Consider the following 22725-nt stretch of genomic DNA (forward strand, 5'->3'; position numbering starts at 1 on the left):
TTTTGAGAGTTTTTATCATAAAAGAATGTCAAATTTCGTCAACTGCTTTTCTGCATCTATTGAGATGATCATATGGTTTTTACCTTTTATTTTGTTAATGAGATGTATTGCATTGATTGATTTATGAATGTTGAACCATCTTTGTGTCCCTGGGATGAATCACACTTGGTCATGATCTATAATCCTTTTAATGTATTGTTGAATCCAGTTTGGTAATATTTTGTTGAGAATTTTTGCATCTACGTTTATCAAGGATATTGCCCTGTAATTTTCTTTTTTTACAGTGTCTTTATCTGGTTTTGGTATCAGGATAATGCTGACTTCATAAAATGACTATTTTAAAGTAAAAAATCATTAGGTCAAACCATCATTAGTTGAGAACCACTGAATAATTATAAACACTATGTCCACAGAGAAAGATTTAAAATATAATATCAAGAACATAAAAATCACACATGTGGTGGGATTGCAGCCAGGTTTAAGAAAAGAAAGAAGAAAGCGTGTGGTGTGTTTGTGCACATCTGTGCAGGCATATGAAAAAAGAATACATGAGATAGTTGTATTAGAGTGATGTAATCATACTATGGTTACCCCCTTTAGTTCACTAGAGAAAAACATGCTCTGATAGCCTTTATTTTTTAATGCTAACAGGACTTTATTGAAGAATAATTTACATGCACAAATCTTCAGTGTACAGTTTGATGAATTTTGACAAATGTATACACTGATGTAACTATCACCCAGATCAAGATATGGAACATTTCCATCACCCCAGAAAGTTTCCTTGACCCTTGTTCCAGGCCCCACACTTTTGAGAGCTCCACATATTACAACCCTCCCTCCCATAAGTAGATGAGTTAAAGACCACATGGGTGCCTCTGTTATTCATGATCCAGACCTCAATGCTGGCACGGCACACCATAGCTCCAAACATCTACTCTCTTAACATCACCGGGGCCCCAGGGAAATACTTCTCCACATCTCTTGGTCTATATCCTCAAAAGAAAAGGTGACTGTATCCAAATGCTACAACGGTTTGCGAGCTGTGCCACTGCTGATATCAGGGACAGACACTGTTTCTGAGTGTTGGGAGGATTTGAGCCGTGAGGATTTAAGCAGCGGAAGTGCTTAGGTAAGAGAAAAGACAAATGAATTAATTCGTCGGATCCTTCCTCTCATGTGGCATGAATGCTGTAGATTCTTATATAATGAAAGATCATGTCCAGTACTACCAAGCATCAATGTTCTCTTTTTCCTTTCAATTCATTATGCAAACATTCACATTTTGAACTCCTTGAAGACAATTACATTTTACTTTGGTCACATTTACTTCCCATCACTGCTCCCAACAGAGCTCTAATTATGTGCAAATCTCAATGATAACAATATAGTGATTTTGCTGAGGTAAGAAAAAAAATATTTTATGGATTAATTAATGATTTGTAGATTATGGATATCTTTATTGCTCATCCAAATTTCACTAGCTAATTAATATGACAGACACACACAATAATTCAATTTAGTCATCTTTGCTATTTTCTGATTTTTAGTCATTTATAAACCATAGTTTTATACATATTTTAATTTTGTTCTTATGAGGGTATGTATGTCAAGGTAGGAAGACAGAATATATTTTACTGAACTGTGGCATGCAGGCCTCCATTTGTAATCTTGCCCCAGGCTCTGCAAATGCCTATTTAAAACTGCTTTGAGAACTGATAAAATATTACTAGGCATAAGCATTTCTGTTTTAAAACTTCTTAGTTTCTGCTCACATTTCACATTGTACCCTTGTATGAGACAAGCAGAGCAGAGGTGGAAGGTTCTATGCAAAGTTTCCTTAGCAATGGAAGCTGGGGATGACATTCTCCTGCAGCCCTTCAGAGCCACAGGAGAGGTGAAACCAGCTCTGCTGCCTGGGCTATTCTGAATAGAAAGCAACCAACAAATGCCTTGAGGGAAATTAAGAAAATTTGTGAAAATACCAAATTCCTCCTTTCCATAAAGCCTTCATGTTTTAGCTCTAGATTTCAAAGTGACCCCACCAGCATTTTTATCAATACTTCCACAAAGCATTGCTCCTCAAATTACAATGGATATTTAAATCACCTGGGTTCTAAAATGCAGATTCTGATTCAGTAGTCTTAGGGTGGGGCATTTCTAACAAGCTTTCCTCACGCCGCTGAGGCAACAGAGAAGCCAAGCACACATCGATTCCAAGGCCTTAGGCTATTCTTGATGCTTTCCTATTGCTTAAGAAAAATGCCGCTCAAGAGGGAAAAAAAGGTTCTATTTGGGTTGTCAGATTCTGCTTCAATAAAAATAATCATCTATATGTATCCAAAGTATTCTTGAATCTGAGGCCTAGATGGTGTAACTTTTTGCCTAACATCTTCTGTGCTGTTTTTGGAGTCTGCACTCAGGAAAACAAGCCAACCCCTGCCTTGAGCATCTGCTTACCTCTCCTTCCAGCACACCTCAAGCCCTACCTCAGTGTGGGCCCCTTAATGCCTATGCTCTCTCATGCTTAGCCCACTTCCAGCCCTGTATTCAATCAAGTCTATCAACTGGAAGCAGTGTTTTGGGCAAGACAATAGTACACGGTATAACATGAAGAGATGAGAAGACTTGATATTGTTAATGGCGAAACAGCACGAGCTGGTACTGGCATAGTGAGACCTCAGTCCTGAGTTTGGCTAAGAAAGAATTCAGAGTCAAGAACTCAGATACACACAAAAGTTTATTTAGCAAGTCAGAAAGGAAGAAGTGAGCCAGTAGGGCTGTGTGGACTCAGGAAATAAGTTGCAGAGAAAAAAGAAGGGGAAAGAGAGCTAAGGTACACAGCCTGAGGGACAAAAGGCGCAGGAGAGGCATGAGAGAGAGAGAGACAAAGAAAAAGAGAGAGCTGGGTCCTTCATCTTAAGGGTTTTTAAAGGTGAGGAGTTTAGGGGAGATTTCAGGGGAGGACCTCAGTAGAATATTCATCAGCTTCCCAGGTGTGTCCTTTCAGGGCGGTGGTCTCTACTGATTGGTCGGCACTAGGGTATACGGTCATTAGTCATTGTGTTATCAGTGGGGAGCCCTCCATGTCCCTACCTATTACAAGTGGAAGCGGGCTTCTTGTGATGTCACGAGTAAAGGAATTTTCTGAGACTTGCATGGGAGACAGGGGTATTGTAGAAAGTTTTATTTCTGTGGAATTAAACCCTGAGTTTCCAAGGTCCCATTTCCCTCCATCCTGCCAAGGAAAAAGTCCCATTTTGCTTTCAGCAGAGCTAGAATTAAAGTCATCGCCCAGAGTTTCCATTCCATGTTGGAGTACAGTTCAGTCTAGTATCAGGCTAGCTTAGCTTATGTTCCCAGCTATACTCCATCAGTCCATTACGTGTGGGGTCCACATGGCCCACAGGAACATAAGCGAATGCAAGGAAGCAGGAGCAAAACCAGAGGAATGAGAGGGAGAGAATTCCTTTGTCTGGGATTTTAACCTTCTAACATTTCCGTGCTTGCAGTGGCCACACCCACTCTAGCCAATGACCTCTATTCCAGGTTAGACTGACAGACACCTTCCCTATGTCACCCCTACTTTACTTCACATGCACCCATCTTCCCCTTTGTCCCGTCCCTTCCCCCAGGGAATGGATCATTGGTTCCCTGGGGTGTGCAAAGTTGCAGCTTCCTGGTGAAGCTGCCCAGATGGCTATGCTTATAATGTCTGGCCTCCCTTTTGCTCCTTTCCTATTATGAAATAACTAGCTAATTACAACAGTAACTATTGCAGCTGGTCCTGATGTCAGCCATGGCGTTGCTTCATCTGGCTTTGCTGCTTTTCTGGGCCTGGAGCTAAAACACAACTGAGGCCTAGATGTTATCTCTAGTTTGACCAAAACTCTGACTCTGTGATCAGCACACCCAAGGCTTTGTTCCTAAGATTGCTTGATGCTGGTCAGAACCTTATTGTCCTGAGGGGCTTAATGCTTAAGGGCGTGGTTGTGCAAGGGCTTATATGGGAGTCATCTGAGGCTATTCTCTGTCCCCCTTGTTCGTCCTCTAAGGGTGTCTAAACTGCATGACTAGCCATATGCTAGGGGTGGAAAAGTCACCCTGGGGGCAAGGACCCACCCTACAATACTTGTTTTTCCAGTTTTGTCCATTGCTAGGCATCCAGGACTTTCCACCCTGGTGACCTTCTGCCTGATGGATTGGCAGTTATTTTAAAGATAAATAGCATAGAGAGTTGGCAAGAGTGCAGGCAGATTCTCTATAGGTAAAAGTGTAAATAGGTACTTTTTTAAAAAGTTGATTAATTTGGAAATATCTGTCAAATGTTAAATATGCAGTCTTTAGCCAAGAAATTTCATGTCTAGTAATTTAATATACGGAAATATTAACACAAGTTCAAGGTAACAGGCTATGGTGTTTTTTACAGTATTGTTCTTCTAGTGTAAATGCCCATTAACAGGGAACTGGTTAAATTATGATACAGCCATACAATAAAATACTATGTAGCCATTAAATATAATCAGGTAGATCTATATGTACTAACAGGTAAGAAAATTCAAAATATGCTATTGGTTTGTTTTTTAAAAAAAAAAAAAAAAAGCAAGATACAGAACAGAACATTATCATTTATGTGAAATTTACATAAATATGCATAGAGAGGGACTTATTTGAATTTTTGCAATGAGCAATTGAGGCAGAGACAGCTAGCTGCCCACCCAAAACTCACAGTTCCTCTTCTATACAATAGAATTTCCACTGGAAGGTGACTGCCCAACAGGGACTCAATCTCCACTCACATACACACACACCCTATCTCCAGTTATAGGCTTGTGACAAGTGAATGCCAATAGAAGATGAATAAAAATGATGTGTTACTTTTGAGCTGGGGTGTTTAAGAGATGGGTGTGTCTTCAGCACTGTCTCTTTCCCTCATGCAAGGTGCAAGGTAACAATTCTGAAGCTAAGGGATGGCTGACCCACAAAATAGAGGCAGATAGGGTCCCCAAAACACTGAGAGAAATTGTCCTCTGACCATGGAACAGTGTATTACAGTGCATTAATTCAATGAAATCTATGTTTATTGCAGCAGTTGGTGTTACCCTAATTTACAGGCATACATTCATTTTATAATAATATTTTAAATACATTTTATTCCTTTTTAAAAACAAAAAGGGGGAGACAGTCAGTGGAAAAGCAAACCTCCAACTGCTGATTCTCCCTAACCCCCAACAATTAAATAAAATATGGGTCTTGGTTAACACACATCTCAATCAGTGTATCACCTCTTAAGTTTCATTCCCTTAATCCCAAGAAATAGGTATTATGCCAAGAAGCTAACAGCAGATTGCAGTAACAACAGAAGGCCATTTACACACTCATAAAACTTTCATTAAGATACTTAGACCTTCATTGCTGTCTTGAGTCACAGGCAGAATAAAATGATTGACAGCCAAAGCATGTAGGTGAACCTTTCATAACCTTTTCTAGGGGGGGAAAAGAAAGGCAACAATAGTATATGTAATGCTGTGAGTTGAGGATTCAGAAATTATTCATATTCTCCTTTCAAATTAGTTCCTCTCCTTACTATTTTTTTTTAAGTATCTTTATTGTTGAGTCCCCTCCTTACTATTAACAAAGCTGTAAAGCCCTTATGATTTACCTTTAGGAAAATTAGGGCAATCATTTATACCTGAAGTCAAGCCCTGTGAGGATTCGTGTGCATGCACAGGCAAGCACTTACGTGTTTTAAGTATGGAAAGCAAAATCTGATTAACAAGTTGTTCTTTTGTCAATAGCAAATACATAGTAGCCCTTGCCTTTGAGAATATAGAATATAATTATATGGTATAGACTATAGTATAAATATGAATCATGTCTCAGTCAGAAAGTATATGGCAACAGTGATGAATTATTTTAAAAGCACAGTTCTCCATTCAATAATTCTCCCTCTTGAAGAAATAGTTTCCAAGTATAAATAAACAGTAATGAGAAGGACAAAGACATTGGCTTTAGTCACCTTTCCTAGCCTGTGACCCAAGGGGGGAAAATGTATTATTAACATTTTCAAGGCAAAAAAAAAGGTGAAGGTATATGAATAAGCCCATCCATAAAAGAAGCAGTCTTAGGACAAGGCGTAGTTGCGTCAGCTCTTAGCGCATTGGCTTCCAAATACATGTGAGGCAGACCCAGAAATGCTGTTCCTTCTCACTCAGCCCACTGAGGGAAGTGTTTTTCTTTTTTCTATTCTTAAACCGCCAGTCTGTTACCAGCTTATGTGTCTAACTTGAAGCTGTAGCATTTCAGACTTAACATTTCTCTTCAGATTTATCATTTTTCTTCAGGAACATGTATTTCATAATCTGGATTCTTATTTTCATTTTACAACAGCAATATATGTTGGTTATTTTTTTGTTAATTTAAAAATACAACAAAAATAAGAAAAGTAAAACCCATATCATTCCTTCCTCCAAAATTAAATAGTTGTATCATTGGCATATAATAGTCAATATGTATAGATACAAACATAGATGTTTTTAACATTGGTTCAGACTTCCACATTCCATTTTATAGCCTGACTTTTTGTCAGAATATTGGGCATCTCTTTTTATTATAAATTTTTCAATAAATGACCACCTACAATGTTAATAGCTTTTTTAAAAAATATAATGATTCTTTTTAAAAGTCCTTTTTAAACTCCTTAGGAAACTAGAGGCAGCAGTGCAAAGTACATTTTTTAATGTAAAATTCGTTAAGCCATTATTCCACCGAGAAGAAGGCTGAGTAACAAAACCCATGAAAGAAAGGCATTACTCCTCTCACGGTACCTTGTTTTGCCACGTATTCTAGCCTGGAGCTGCTTTCCAGGAAATGGTGGAAAGCCCTCATCTCTGCTTCTGTTATCCGCGCCGAGGTGTAAGGTGAGCATCTGGGGTCTTGCTGCCCACACTTCTTACACCAGGAGGCCATGGGATTCCAGGAGACGGTGCCAGCATCACTCCCCCTCCGTTCCTCTCAGCACTGCACTCACGGAGATGTGTCTAATCCTTTCTCCTGGCTAATCTCTCTGAAGTTCACTCAAGGTCATTTCATTGCTGAGAGTTGATCCTTTGGATTGGTGAGTGCTCACAGGATTACAGGCCCAAGAGATTACCAGATTTCCTCATTTGGAAATAAAAGGAAAACTGGGGGACACGGATATTGGGGTAGAGAGGGAAATCCTAAAGACCATGAGAATCAGAATGGTTTTTTGTTTTGTTTTTGTTTTTTAGAAGGATCACATCATGAGACATACATCAGGCTACTGGATATTTAAAATAAAATCATAGACGGGGATACTTTTTTCATAGAATGCTCTTAAGAACATTTATTCCAGGCCACAATTCTCCCCTCCTTCTCTTCCAACCTCTCCAGGCTGCCAAGGAATATAACCCAGAGAATTAACAATGCTGCCAACAGAAATCACTGCCTAGGCAATGTTGATATGTTGTACTATCTGCGCAACACGGTTCAGCACAACAATGGCAAAGAAAGGTTCAAACCCCAAAATGGGGTGTAGGGTATCTCCTGAACTACGTCTAAAGATCAGGTGCAAGTACATTATCATGACTGCAGTGAAGGATGTTCTTTGATTTGACCACAACCCCACTTACCACCTCTTGGGGAAAAGTGAGATCACCTTTCAGAACTGTGCTGTGCAGAATGTGGTATACTCAGAGAGAAGCCACTTCTCCATAATGCATTTTATTTTGGTCCTTCATGCTTAACGGTTTTGCTTATGAATGCTGTGCTCTAATATTTAAAGAAAGAGCACAACGTCACCCTGGACAGTTTTGCTCAGTGGTTAGAATGTTGGCCCTCGGACTGAAGGGCCCGGGTTCAATTCCAGCCAAGGGTACGTACCTCAGTTGCAGGCTCAATCCTAGCCCTGGTCGGGGCTCCTGCAGGAGAAAACCAACCAATGTGCCTCTCTCACATCGATGCTTCACACTCTCTCTCTCCCCCTTCCACTCTCTCTGAAAAGCAATGGAAAAATATCCTCGGTTGAGGATTAAAAAATAATAACAATAAAATAAAGAGCACAGTGTGAAATATCTGATAAGTAATAAGTAAGTTTATATACAAATTTATACTTTTTATTTGTATGAGTCAAGCTAAAAATTTCAGAGTAAGACTTGCACCTGGCTAAGGAGAAGCTGGAAGACCATTTTTATTAAAAAAGAAAAATTTGAGAGGGTAAAATTCATGTATGTTGAAATACTCAAATCTGAAGTGAAATTCATTCTAATTGATTTTGACAAATGGATACATCCATATAACTCATACCCCTTTCAAGATGTAAGACATGTCCATCTATAGAAAAGAAAGTACCTTCACATGTTCTTTCCTGGTCAACCCTTCCTCCTACCCCCCAAGCGACTGACCACTGCTGTGTGTGTTTTTCAATAGAGACTAGTTTTGCCTGTTCAAAAAGTTCATATAATGTAATCTTACAGTATGTATTATTTTTTGTCTAGCTTCTTTCTCTCAGGATAATGCCTGAGATTCACCCATGATGTATCAGTAGTTCATTCATTTTTATTGCTGAGTTGCATCCCATTATATGGGTGGTACAAACGTGTCTACTGTCCTGCTTATAGACACTCAGGGTGCTTTTCCCAATTTGGGCTGTTATGAATAACGTTGCTGTGAACATTCATGTAAAGGTCTTTGTGTGCACATATGTTTGCATTTCTCTTGGATAAACACATACGAGTGGTATTGCTGAGGCAAAGGAGAGGTGTATATTTGACTTGTAAGAAACTGCTAAACCTTTTCCCAAACTGGCCATACCAGAAGGTCTTTTAAGATTACAGACTTCTCTGTTCAATAATCCTCAGAGTCAGTTCTTTGTTAATGTTAACTGCATGTAAAGTACTTTAAGAAAATAATTTAAGATGAAGAAATTTAATATAATTTAAAACTCTAAAACTTATGAAAGTTATTTTTTCCCCCTAACATTAGATATTGTGAATATGCTGACTCCGACTAAATGCAAAGTCTGAGAGTCTTCTAATACAGTACAGACCGGCAAATACAGCAGTTTTCAACAACGGTTCATTAGGCACTGCCAAATTTCCCTCCCAAATGGCTGTACCCGTCTGCATTCCCACCAGCAATACAGGACATGCCCAATTCCCCAAATGGAGGCTCTTTTTCTTACTAAGTATTAACTTCTTTACCCTTCATTCAGATGTGAACGGCCACGAGTACTTGGCTGGCATCTCAGCACTTCAGAACATAAGAACTAATTTTGCTGACCACATAAACCCAAGGTGGCAGCGTGCATGTAACTGCTCACATCAGAGATGACCACATTTTATCTTTTTGTATCTTACAGAGCTCTAGGGAGAAGACTACTATAAAATATTGGAAACTTTATTATATTTGATTCTTTCTATTAGATAAACAAACTGTACAGCTCTCATAAATACTATATTTCATGCACTGACCTTTATCATTTGACCAAGATCAAATATCCAATAAAGGACTGTTTTTACTTTATGTTTAACAATGGATTCTGACATCACTGGGCTCTAGGTAAGGTGACTCTCCTTACAAAAGAGCTGATTACTTCGGAAGTAATGGAATGGGAGATGAATGTTTCTTCCATCTCCCCCTAGCCAAGAAATTATCATTATAGGTATAAAAGGCAAAAAAACCTTCCTTAGCACTGCTAGATTTTCCCCTATTTTTAAAAATGTTGTGTGTGTTTTGCATCTGTGAGGTAGAATGAACAGAAGCCATCCACCTGCCCCTACCTCTTGGGGGGAGATGGAGACTGAGAAGCAGCCTGCAAGCTCAGGAAGGACTGGACTCATCCACAGCACAAGGGCATCAGGGTTATAATTTTACCAGAAGTAGGATCAATGTCATATTAAAGTAGAAACTTTTTCTTATATAGACTAGACCTTGCTTTCTTTGGAAATATATAAACACTAGAATGGCCAGGTGTATTGCTGAGGAGACTAAACTGACTTTTTTCCAGAGTTGACCTGGGGGTGAAGAGAGTGATAGGACTCTGTTGGGGGTAGAGCTGTGAAGACCGCCACACTCCCCCCAGCTGACCACTGGGCTACAAGGACTGCAGACCCACTCATCTCCTGCTCTCCCCACTCACAGGGAAGCAGGGACACCTCATTCCCTTTGAGTCAGGGAGGAGGGGCTGGTCAAGTCCAATTACATACAAGAGGAGGGACCCCTAGAGAAAGTGTGCTAACCAGATATTGGGGAGTGGAACGGGAGTTCATGGGGATGGGGCAACTTTTGCAAGTTCACACCCTTCTGTATGATTTATAATTTACACAAACAGTATAGATTGCTTTCATTACTAAATTAAAAATGTGCTAATAAAGATTTTTTTGAAATTATTTTATCTAGGTTACTCACTCCATATACACAGCTTCAACATGCCCCTCACTACTATTTTGAGAATATTGCCTGTCCTTTATGAACATCACTGACCAGTGTGGCAGTATTGATGGTTGTTGAAGCTGAGCAACGAGTAAGGTTTGTAAGATTATTCTATTTTTGTGATGCATTTTTAAAATTTCATAATTAAAAGCTACCCCCAAAAATTAGTGTAAACTGAGTGAGATACGCAAATAAGTCTTCCTGTTGCCTTCGGTGCACACAGATGTACGTGCGGAGTAGAATCCCTGAACCACGCAGAATGACTTGGGGAGAGCTGACATCTTAACAGTGATTCTTCCAAACCTCAAACACAGACTATGTTATTTTTATAAGGACAGTTTTTAAAGCCCTTATGAAATACCACATAATATACATTCTGCTCTCATTTCACCGGCTTTTTTTTTTTTTTTTAAGGCTGTACCACGAAGCCATTGAAAATTATAAACATGATCTTACTCTTTAAAATCTGGGTTAGTTTTCCCAAAGGACTGAGGGAGAAAATGCTCCCACCACACCTGAAGGGCAAACCAGATTTGAGTAGTGGAATTTTCCTTCTCATCTCTATACCATATGTCAAGGTCTAAAATCCCACTTCACAGCCTGAGGGATTTTTCCTCCTTTGTAAGCAAAGCTTCTGTTGGATGCTGGAGGGATGAACACTGCAATGGAAACAAAATGGAATGGAAAGGACAGGGATGTGGTGGAGGGGTTCAGGAGGCCCATCTTTCTGGTCTAGGTCCTGCACTGTATCTTCCTCACCAGTAGGGGAGGGGAAAACGAGGCAAGAGAAGGGAGCCACTAGGAAAGAAAGGAGCCAGTGAAATGGTGAAGAGAAGAGGCTGGGAACCCCCCAGAAGCTGGGGTGGCCAGAGGATGTTTTAAAATATAGAGATGCCTCCAGCTCCATTTCAAAGTGTCTCTGTTGCTAAACCATAAATTTCTCCGATATTCAGAAAATTCCCCTGAACCCCACCCTCCAATCTTCTGTATACATGAGTTTTGAGATACTAGGGAAAAGAGTTGAATTTCACAACTGAGTCATCCCAATGCAAAAGCCAGGCAGTACATGCAGGAGCCAGAAAAGCAGAGGCCCAATGAAGTGAGAGAGGAAATTGGACTGATGGACTGATGGTTGACTCTGCCTAAAATTTGCTTAGGTTTGCTTAACATCGACCCCACCGTCCACTAGACTGTCAGCCACAGGAGGACATTCATTCATTCCTCCAGGCTTCCAGTATAGCTAAGGGGCTGCTCAGGGCACTGGGGCTGCAGCAGTGGAGGAAGAGGCCTGGATCTGGCCCTCACAGGGCCTATGGCCACAAGTAGGGGTCATGGCCGCTCCTTCACACCCTGTCCCCAGGTCAAGACGGATACCTGGCCATGTCAAGGCCCCGGAGGCCCTCAGTAAATGTGGCTAGTCTTAAATTGGTTAATGTAAATAAGGAAAAACAGGCAAAAGGACCTCTTTCTCTTCAGTAATTGAATTAACTATAGCTTCCTTGGGTAAAGAAAGAGAAAAGGGCCAAAATGAATTTAAACAGATCTGATAATGGGTAAAAACAAACAAAAAAATGAAGATACACAAGCCAAACCTGGCTGGACAAGATCTGGGATCAGGCAACTGGACAGAGAAATCCAGATGTAAGTCTTCTAAGCTAGACAAGACCAACATCACCGAGTGTGCGTATATTGCACCCGAATCTCTCTCATAGTAAAGTCCTCTACACACGGGTAGGTACTCTTCTATACCACACAAAAGTGCATGGTGGTGCTGTTACCATGCCGTTCTAACTGAGCATTATAACTTTATCAGACTTTTTTTTCCTAAGGAAATGCAAGTAGGACTCCTAAAAATTTTCTTCCTTAACAAAGTCTTATTCCTGACTAAGTGTTCCACATTTATTATCTTTGCATATTTAAAGACTATAAAGTAAATCCTCAAGTTTTAAATCATAATTTTTCTTTAGAAGAAAGTGACTATTAATAAATGAATGTTTCAAGTGACTTGGAAAATACTTATACTCAGGGGATTAATGCTTTTAACTTCCATTAGGTTTATAAAAAGATTTTTTAAACTCACTAATAAAGCACCCATCATTTACCAGTTTATATTCCATTCTGCAATGGGCAATTAAACCACGTGTGACTATTTATAGGCCGCAAGGCCAGACATACCAGACTTTTAATTCTGACCCTTCGCTCAGGATGGCATTGGGCAAATTCCCTAACCTGGTTCAGCCGCAAATTATTCCTCCATAAAAATGGGCTGTACTTCTGATTAAATTTAATTAAATCACAATGTCTGTAAAGCACAACATGTGGCACTAAACAGGCAGGAAATAAATGGTAGCTATGATAACATCATTTTAAATATTATTTCCATATCCTGTAGCCTCTCCAACCTTTCTTCCCCTCCCCCCCAAAAAGAATCTATATGGGCAAGGAAAAAAAGGGAGACACCATAGATCCACCTTCCAGCTTGAGGTCATTCCTTCTTTCAAGGCAAAGCTCAAAACTTCTCAGTTGTTCAGAGGAGGTTCACTCACCAGCAAAGTCTGAGCAAAGAATGGAATAAATGGGACAATCAGCACAGGAAGACCACACAGTTACTAACAGTGGCCATTCCTCTTACCCCACCCCAACAAGAAAGCTTTCCCCTTTCCACCTACCTAAATCTTCTCCTTCCTTCAAGATCCAGCTCAAGTCACACATCTAATATGAAGCTTTCTTGAATCACTGGAGTCCACAACCACTTCAACCTCCAAATGCTTACAGCACTGTCTGGATTGGCAACCAATCAGAGTCTTTCCTGCACTGTCTCCTGATATAAATATTAGATTGGGCCTCAGACTCTCCTCTAGTCCAGTGGCTCACAAGCGCCCTCCCCAAGCCCCTCAGATCCTTTGTTAGCTCTTGCAGCAGGGGCTAGTGGGTTACTCAGCTGGTGTTAGAGCTCAGGGCCTCAGGTTCCCATCTAACTAACCCTCTCCCCACAACAGCTCTTGGGCTGTAGGCCCAGCACAGTGCCTTGTTCATGGTGGGCACTCTAAAAATCTGTTCACTGGCCAGTTGGTATCCTGATGTAGCTGTGGTACCCAAGCACGCAGGTGGTCACATAAGGGCAGTGGGCCTTGGAATATACTCAAAAAAAAAAAAAAAAAAAAAGGCAGCACACTGAACACAGGGAAAGGTTTTGTTTTGTCCAGAGCCAGCCCTTAACATTGCCCAAGTATTTCATCCTCTTACTGCTTCTAAAGTTTGAAAGCATCAGATCAGCATTTTCTAAGTTACTACACTTGTTTTGAGGTGATTGCATAGCCTAAAGTTGTCTTCTCTGAAAACTCCTTCCCATTCCAAGACCAAGCCAGTTTCAGAACCTATAGCTGACTCTATACCATTCACCTGCTTGACTCTGCAGACCAGCTCTCTATTCATTTATCAGTGGGTTAGGACCCCAGATGGCCATCTCAGCTACTGTCCCCTCCAGCTCCAAAGATAGTCACCAACTGCCTCTCAGTCTCAGGTCTCTCTCTACAAATTCTCTCTCTGGAGAATCTGATTGGCCCAGCTCAAAGGAAACCTGGGCATTTCTGATCCTATCAGCTGTGTTTCTCTCCTCCAACAGGTACTAGGCACTCACAAGGAACTATTTAGATATTCATCTTCTATCAATCCTGTGGAATGAGTATTATTATCCTCATTTTACATATGCGGCAACCAAGACTCAGAGGCAAAGTGATATGCTAAGGGCTACACAGCCGTTTGCTGGCAAAGCCTGGGTGCAGCCTTACTTCACGTCTGGAAGGCAGAAATCCTCACTGATATTCTCCACAGGAGAAAAAATGATCGCCTCTAGAATCAATATTATTTACACTGATTTTAAGGAATTCTGATTTAATAAATGACCATTCTCTATAATATAGGGAGTTATTATCATGACAACATTTGGGTTAATATTTGCTTGATACCCTTCACCAAAAGCTGGCATTTCACATCATAAATACGGTGGAATCCATTCAGTCCTTAGAGCACCACATTATATCTGAGTAAATCCAACACCCGACTCAGGTTATCAATAAATTAAATTCCATTTCTCTGCCTCCACCATCCATCCAAATATGGACAATTCAGAGGCATAAGTCACAGTATATACCACCAACGCTCAATGGAGCAATGAGGTAGCTAGACTCCGAGGTGTTAACTACGGTAGGCAGAAAAACGCCTCCCCCACCCCCACTCCCAAGATATCTATGTCCCAATACCCAGAAACTGTGTAGGTCGGGTTACGTGGCAAGGGGCATTAAGGTTGCAGATGGAATTAAGCTGCTAATTAGCTGATCTTAAAATAAGGAGGGCACAGTGCAGTCACAAGGGTCCTGAAAAGTGGAAGAGGAAAACGAGAGAGAACCATAGAGATGGCAACACAAGAAAGACCAGAGAGATGCTGCTGCCTTCTGAAGGTGGAGGAAAAGGGCCCACAAGCCCAGGACTGCAGGCAGCTTCTAAAAGCTGGAAAAGGCAAGAAAAAGAATTCTCCCACAGAACCTCCAGAAAGGAAGGCCACCATGCTGACACCTTGATTTTAGCTCAGTGAGACCTGGGTTAATGTCTGAGCTACAGAACTGCAAGAAAATGAATCTGTGCTGTTTTAAGGCACTAAGTTTGTGGTATTTGCTACAGCGGCCATAGAAAATGAATATAGCAGCCAATAATTCCACCCCTTCCTGGGCATGTTCATCCTCCCACTAAGAAGGGGGACATGTGCCCTCTCCCCTTGAATCTGGCTGAGCCTAGGACTGCTTTGATCAGTAGACTTTGGAAGAAGCAACTTAATGGGACTTCAAGGCCATTATCAAGACGTCCTAGCAGCTTCTGCTACATGCCTACAAGAGACCCGAGCTTCTAAGTAAGAAGTCCTGACTACTCTGCTGGAGAAAGAGCCACATAGGAAGACCCTGGAAGATGAGATGCCACCATGTAGAGAGAGACCACATGAAGGAATACAAACGTGAGAGCCATACAGCCCCAGCTGCCACCTAATTACAACGACTTGAGGGAATCAAGAGATATAATCAAATGGTAGTTGTTTTGGGGTACTTTATTACCCAACACCAAATAAAACCCAAAACACTATCCAGCAACAGCAACAACAAAAGCTCACGGCCTACTATGCATGCTGTATCACAAGAATAAGTCCCGTTTAAATAAGCCTTCCTAAGGAAAAGCAATTTCCACTTAAGCCATCAGTATACTGTATACTTTTCACTCTGGAGTCTTTGTTGAACGATCTAGGGAATCTTGCCATCTTAACAATTAAGTCTTCTGATCTGTGAACATGGAATGCCTTTCTGTTTATTTAGGGCCTCTTTATTTTCTGTCAACAATGACTTATAGTTCTTAAAGTACATGTGTTGCATCTCTTTTATCAAATTTATTCCTGAGTATTTTTTTTGAATTTTATTTTTGTTTAAAATATTACAGATGTCCCTTTTTCTCCCCAATGACCCGTTCCACCCAGTCCCAACCCCCTCCCCAGTCCCTCTCCCCACCATTGTCCGAGTCCTTGGGTTGTGCATATATGCATATAAATTCTTCGGTTACTCTCTCCCTCTCCACCCAACCACCTTCCTCCATTCCTCTGACATTCGTCAGTCTCATCTATGCTTCCATATCATTGATTCTATTCTGTTCATCAGTTTATTAAGTTCTTTAGATTTCACGTATAAGCAGGATCATGTGATGTTTGTCTTTCTCTGCCTGGCTTATTTCACTTAGCATAATTTTCTCCAGGTCCATCCATACTGTCCCAAAGGGTACGAGATTCTTCTTATTCCTGAGTATTTTGTTCTTTTCAATGGTATGGTATATTGAATTGTTTCTTAATTTCATTCTAAGATTGTTCATTGCTAGTGTTTCGAAATAGTTTGTTTTTTAATACTGACCTTGTATCCTGAAACCTTGAACTCATTTACTAATTCTAATAGCTTTTTTAGCACACTACTTAGGATTTTCTAAGATGTCATCTGCAAATACAGATAGTTCTTTCTAATCTGGAGGCCTTTTATTTCATTTTTCTTGTCTAATTGTACTGGCTAGAATCTCTAGTACAATGTTGAATAAAAGTGAGGATAAACATCCTCATCTTGTTCCTGGCCTTAATGGGAAAGCTTCCAGTCATTCAGTATTAACTATGATGTTAGCTGTGGGTTTTTAAAATATATCCTTTATCAAATTGAGAAAATTCCCTTCTATCCATAGTTTGTTGAGTGGTTTTTTAAAAAATCACAAATAGGTATGAAATTTTGGTCAAATGCTTTTTCTGCCACTATTGAGATGATTATGTGGTTTCTGTCCTTTATTTTATTGTTATGGTGTATTATTATATCAATTGATTTTCAGATGTTAAACCAACCTTGCATTCCTGGGATAAATCTCACTTGATCATGGTGTATAATCCTTTTTATATATTGCTGGATTTGGTGCTAGTATTTTGTTGAGGCTTTTTGTGTCTATATGCATAAGAGATACTGGCCTGTAGTTTTCTTTTCTTGTGATGTCTTTGTCTGGTTTTGGTATTAGGATAATTTTGGCCTTATAAGATGAGCTGAGGAATATTCCCTCCTCTTCTATATTTTCGAAGAGTTGATATTAATTCTTCTTTAAATGTTTGGTAGAATTCACCAGTGAAGCCATCTGGTATTGAACTTCCCTCTGTGTAAATGATCTGTGAGCATTTAAGGTAAGCTAAGCTAAGCTATGATGTTCAGGAGGTTAGGTGTATTAAACACATTTTCAACTTACAATAGGCTTATTGGGATATAACCACATCGTAAGTCAAGAAGCATCTATAGTGGAATTCAACCTATGCATTGTTTTTTTTAAAGCAATGAAAAGAGAGCTTATGAGTAAGAGAGCTTTTGTAGATATTTAAGCATTTCTTAAATTTTATTTTGCACTTTGCAATTTAGTTATCAATCAATTTTTGTGTTCAAAAATTCTTAGTAGGCTCTGAAGAATCGGCACAGTGTCTAGAAAGCCAAATAGAAAAAAAAATCACTCAGATGCAGTTAATTCACTTTTAGGGTAGATGTAGTCATTACTCCAGCGTGTCTAGTTGTCCCCACTGGGCTCATTCCCATCTAAGCAGCAAATACTCTAATTAGCTCTTGCCTACAGCACCAACAGCTGAGGATCCTGGCCATTTCAGCCATTACACCATTGTAGAATAATGAGTCATGGGCTTAATTTCTGTTTGTTTTTCTTCTGGTTCCATATTACCAATGCCAGTATCATCTTAAAAGTAGTGACGTGGGTTACAAGTCAAAATCCTACAGCTTTTGTCACCAAAACAGCCACCAATCCAATCTCCAATTATATCAGGAATGTCACAAAGGATATTCCTTACTGCCTCACAGTTTAATTGGGAATAGCCAAACACATGAAACTATTTTAGAACAAAGAGTAAGATCAAAATCATTACTTCTAATATGAGATGACAAGGTGAGAGAGTGAACTGAACTGGGAATGTGAAACCTGCATGGAGGATTACTGACACCGACCAGCTAGATAACTAAGGTTTTCCACTGACTGGAAGCCCTATGTGAGCCACAAGTGCCCTGCCTGTCAAAATCCAAGAGCAATTGGAGATGTATTAAAAGAAAATCCATGTGTACTTAGGCAGAACCTCTGCATATAAACAGCAGTACAGCAAAAGTTTACAGAGAGGATTCACAAATTCTGAAATTCTGTAATTGAACCAATGTGACTCTATAGTCCAGAACAAAGGCGAGAGGATCATCCTACTTGTGTCCTGCATGGATAAAAACACATCTGGACACTGTTCACATGTGAACTGCATAATTTATGAGGGTCCCTGACAAACAAACAAAATCCAAAGGAGTGAACCACAACACATAAAAAACATTTGAAGGGCTTAATGTTTACTTGAAAACTGGGGCTTAGGAAACAAAAGAATTATCCACAGATACTTCAGAGCTGTCCTTAAAAGTATAAAAATTGCCTGGTATTACTGAATACTCAAGGCCCTGCCCAAGGCACAACAAATCATTCATACATTCAGCAAACATTTATTCTGCCATCTCCATAGAGGGAGACCCTGTGTTAGGTAACTAGGCCACACGGATAAGAAATGAGTAGTCTAGGAGCAGACATAAGCACACAAATAATCAAATAGCCATAATACAAAGAAGAGTATGAGAGGCATCATGTGTGTAGAACAAAACTTACTTGGGAGATCAGAAGCAGTGCTCATCATGTCCCACTGGCAGAATGAGGGAAAGTGCCTAAAGAAGGAAGCATTGAATTGGGCATGTAAGGTGTGTACGATTTCTGTGAGGAGAAATATATTAAAGGGACATTCCAGGTGGAGGGAAAGCAGAAGAAAATGTTTGGAGGTGGGAACATATATAGTGGAAAACATAGTGGAACAAAGCTGAAGAACTCAGCCCAACTTGACCAACTAGAGATATAGAGATATCAAGTGTTCGGAAATAAAGCTAAAGGGTGCCAAATAGAAAAGAACTTGGACTCCAGGCTACGTATGGGTATCATGAAAGTTTTTGTAATACACAAGTTCTGTGTTGTTGTGGGGTTTTTTTAAATTTCTTGTATAGGTTAGAGCCAAACACAGGAGTGGCAGGAGGTTTGCACAATGGTCAGTCGGGAGGACATGAAGTTCTGAAGCAGGTCAGAGGCACATAGCAGTGGGAATGCACCTAAGGAAAGTGACTGATGAGATATTTCAGAAACTGAATCAGACCCAGGCCTGAACTGTCAAACCTCAGGTACTGTGGAAAGAGCAGAAACCCCAGCTAGAGGAGGAACTGGCTGAGGGACAGAGGTGGACAGTGAATATGGAAGCACATTTTTAAGATATATAACTGAGATATAACATCTGAGTGGTTTATTTTTCAAAAGTCTAAAAATGTGATAGAGACGTGTGCAATAAAACTTGAATGCCTATTTCTCCCAGAACCTATTTTATTCCTTAAACCTTTTGAAGAGTTATTATCGGGGCTTATCAGAATAATGTAGTACTTGAGGGTAAAAACGCAGCCTAGTAATCCAGAACTTGACCCAAGATGGAGAGCTCCTCAGCCACCATGACCTTGCCTTGGTGCTGTGGTAGATGGGGAGGAAGGTGACCCAGACGCGGGAGAACACCATATTTATATGGTGCTTCCATTCTGTTACCCAGCTGAGTGTCTAGGGCAGGACCAGGGAATGTCCTTCCCCATAGCCTTGCTCCAGGCACTTCTCAACCCTTCTGCAACTCATGATCACACACCTCAGAAGCTGCTCCCCAAGGAAACTCCTAAAAACAACAGTAAAATGCAGAGCCAATCCCTCCTAGCAGAAGTTCTACTGGTTACTCATTGCAGCTCCCCATGAGTACAGGGGCTGTTGCAGGGTTAGAGACCCTTCAATGAAACCCCCAAACAGAGCGTCAGAAGAGCTGCCTTCTGGTCCCAAGCCTACCACTTGTTACCCCTGAAACCATAAAATACGAACCTCCTAAATCTTAATTCCTCCATTTATAAGGTGAGGATAATAATGCATACTCCACCTATTTCATGGGTTTGTGAGATTACAGAAAGCTGCAAAGTGCACAAATGCCAGGGCCAAGCAGTCGTTGAGGGCAGAAACTACACAAATTCATGTTTGCGCCCTACATGGAGCTGACTATGGAAGGAGGAAGGTGGGCAAAAAATACCGTAACCTGGGCCCCACAGGCAGCCTAGTGTTAGCCAAGGAATATCGTCTACCAGACCTTCGAGAAGATCTGTCATCCATGTATACCTCCAGGCCCGGTGACCTGCCCAAGCTCTTTAGAGGCACCGGGCCCAGACATGCAATCAATAACCCATTCAGTGTAGACGGTGTTCTTACCCCCATTATCTCACAAGTAGCCTTGGAGCTGGGTAAGGAAGAATTACTGAAATCCCCATTTTCAGCCTGAGGTCCAATGGCTTATCCAGGGAAGGACTCCTATCCAGCAGGTCACACCCCCAGCCCACTGACCCTTCTCTACACCAGTTTCTTACACAGGCGGATATCTGACAGTCATTTCAGCTTTCGAGATATTTCAAGTTCCAAATTCTCCTTTATTACAAGGTATTTTTCTTCTTATTTCATCCTGTCCTCAGCAATATTTCACATTCAGCTTTCCCTGTCAGGAGTCTACTGACCTCCTCTCTTAAAGAAAAAACAGTTCAGTGGCCACATTTGGCACCAGAAACATTTTTGAAAACAGAATCATCAAAACTGGGCCTTGCCATATAGGTCACCTTCACAAATACATCCCCACATGTACCATTCAAGATGTGCACCATTATTGTGCTTAAACACACTGCACTAGGGCACTCGAAGAGCAACGATGACTTGCTAATTGAATAGTTTTAACATAAATACGTACCAAGAAGGCAGTTTTAACAAATGCGTGGAACACTGAGGTAAAAACTTCCAGACTCTATCAGTGAAAACTGATTTGCATTCATGGAAGGGTCTCAAAGTAAAGGGAGCAGCTTAGAAAAATCACCCTGGTATTCCAGTCTCACCCACCCAAAGGTTCTCAGCCTGAAGGTGTCCAGGGAAGGGTTAGGGGAAGAACCGCATCTCACTGCGCTCTCCCGCGAACAAGCCCCCAGGGGGTTGGCGGAACTTTCTGCTGGAAACACCTGCCTGCGTCGCCCCTGTTCCCACTCCCTTCCCATTACCCGGGAAACTACGACACAACTCCCCGCCCCCGCCCCCGTCAGAAGCCCTAATGGATCCTTAAGGGCCCGGTAGACCGCGGTTTAGGGCCCAACAGACTTGGCAACCGCTTGGTAAAGGCACGCGCCCCGTGGCCTGCCAGGGCCCCGCCTGACCTGGGGACCCCAGGGCCGCGCGCGCCGCAGGGACGCGTGTCACCTGCCGACGGCCCCGCAGCGGCGAGTCCCCCGGGCCCGCGCCCCTCCGCGCGCAGGGAGGGCGCCGCCCCGGGCTGCGGGCCAGCGCGGGGGAGGAGAGGCCCCAGACCACGCACCCACCCTCCATTAAGAAAGCGCAAGAAAGAAAAAAAAAAGCTTCATTTACCGACATGAGTGGTCACTGTGGCCAGTCGCCCGGTGAGCTCCTGGGGGGCCATTTCTTCTTTTAACCAAAATAGCATTTCGCCGAAAAAAACAACCTTCAGTATATAAACAAACAACAAAAACTGTGTCTACTGTGCTCTGGATGATTTCCAAAGGGCATCTCCTCCGCAGGTGCTCTGCCCTCACACTCCTCGCTCCCTTCGGGCTCCACGCGGGGGTCACGGCCGACGCCCCGGGGCCGCTGGGCCGACGCCGGCCACGCCCTCCAGCGGATTGTTTTAAAGATTAAGCGGAGCCGCTTCCCCAGCGTGACGTCTGGCTCGGAGAGAGCCGAATGGCAGCTCTGGAGGTGCGCGAAGCAGGTCGCCCCAATGTCGCGGTAACTGCGCGTCGGCGTCCCGGGCCGGGGCGCGCGGGGGCTCCTGGATTTGCCGTCCTGGGCCGTCGGGTCTGCGGCGCCTCCTCGCAGGGGGTCGGGATGGAGGATGCTCGGTCCGCGCCCGGGGGAAGCGCGGAGCCCGCGAGGCGGGGGGGGGCGGAGGTGGCTGCGGGACCCGCCGCCGCGCCCCCGCCCCAAGCCCGGGGCGCGCCGCCTTCCCGCCTCGGCGCCCACCTCTCCCAGCCGCGGGCGGCACGGGGCCGCCGGGGGGAGGCGCGCACGCGCCCGAGCGCCGCCGGTACCCGCGGGGGGCAGCGGCTCCGCGGGGGCGAGGAGACGGCGGCGCGGCGCTTCCGCCGGCCCGGGGATCTCGACGCGGCCCCGCGCCTCCCCGGCTCGCTCCCCCTCCTTCCCTCCAGGTCTCGGCGGAGAAGCCGGGTGAGAAGGGGGCTCCCTGGGGAAGGGGGCCATCCCGCCAGCATCCCGTTAGGAGGGCTGGGCGGCGGCCTGCAGCGGCCCCTGCTCCTGACTCGGGCCGGGGGCTGCTGCGGAGGGGTGGGGGCGGTTGGAGTTCGCTCTCCCTCCTTGAGGGTTTTCTCAGTTATCCGCGTCCACTGGGCACACCTGCACTGGGCGCCGCGCCAGCGCTGGGCACGGCTGTGCGCACACGCCCCGCCGCGGGCCTCGCGTGGCGCCGCTGCTCCGTGCTCCGTGCGCCGGGCCGGCCGTCGGGCGCGCCTGCGCTCGGTCCTGCGGGGCTGCGGCGCGGCACCCGCGTCCCCCCACCGGGCAGCCCCG

General features: G+C 42.8%; 1 protein-coding gene across 2 annotated transcripts in view; it reads right to left on the bottom strand.

The window, feature by feature from the left end:
• MCF2L2 (MCF.2 cell line derived transforming sequence-like 2) overlaps positions 1-22162 on the bottom strand; it is a 168865-nt gene extending 146703 nt beyond the window's left edge. For both annotated transcript variants that reach the window (XM_081139235.1, XM_081139236.1), the window contains exon 1: positions 21550-22162. In XM_081139235.1, coding sequence (XP_080995361.1) covers positions 21550-21625 — 76 coding nt within the window. In that variant the 5' untranslated portion in view covers positions 21626-22162. The remainder of the gene's footprint in view (positions 1-21549) is intronic.
• Between the last annotated feature and the right edge of the window lie 563 nt (positions 22163-22725).

The sequence above is a fragment of the Miniopterus schreibersii genome (assembly GCF_964146895.1).
Source record: "Miniopterus schreibersii genome assembly, chromosome: 5".
Classification (NCBI taxonomy): Eukaryota; Metazoa; Chordata; class Mammalia; order Chiroptera; family Miniopteridae; genus Miniopterus; species Miniopterus schreibersii.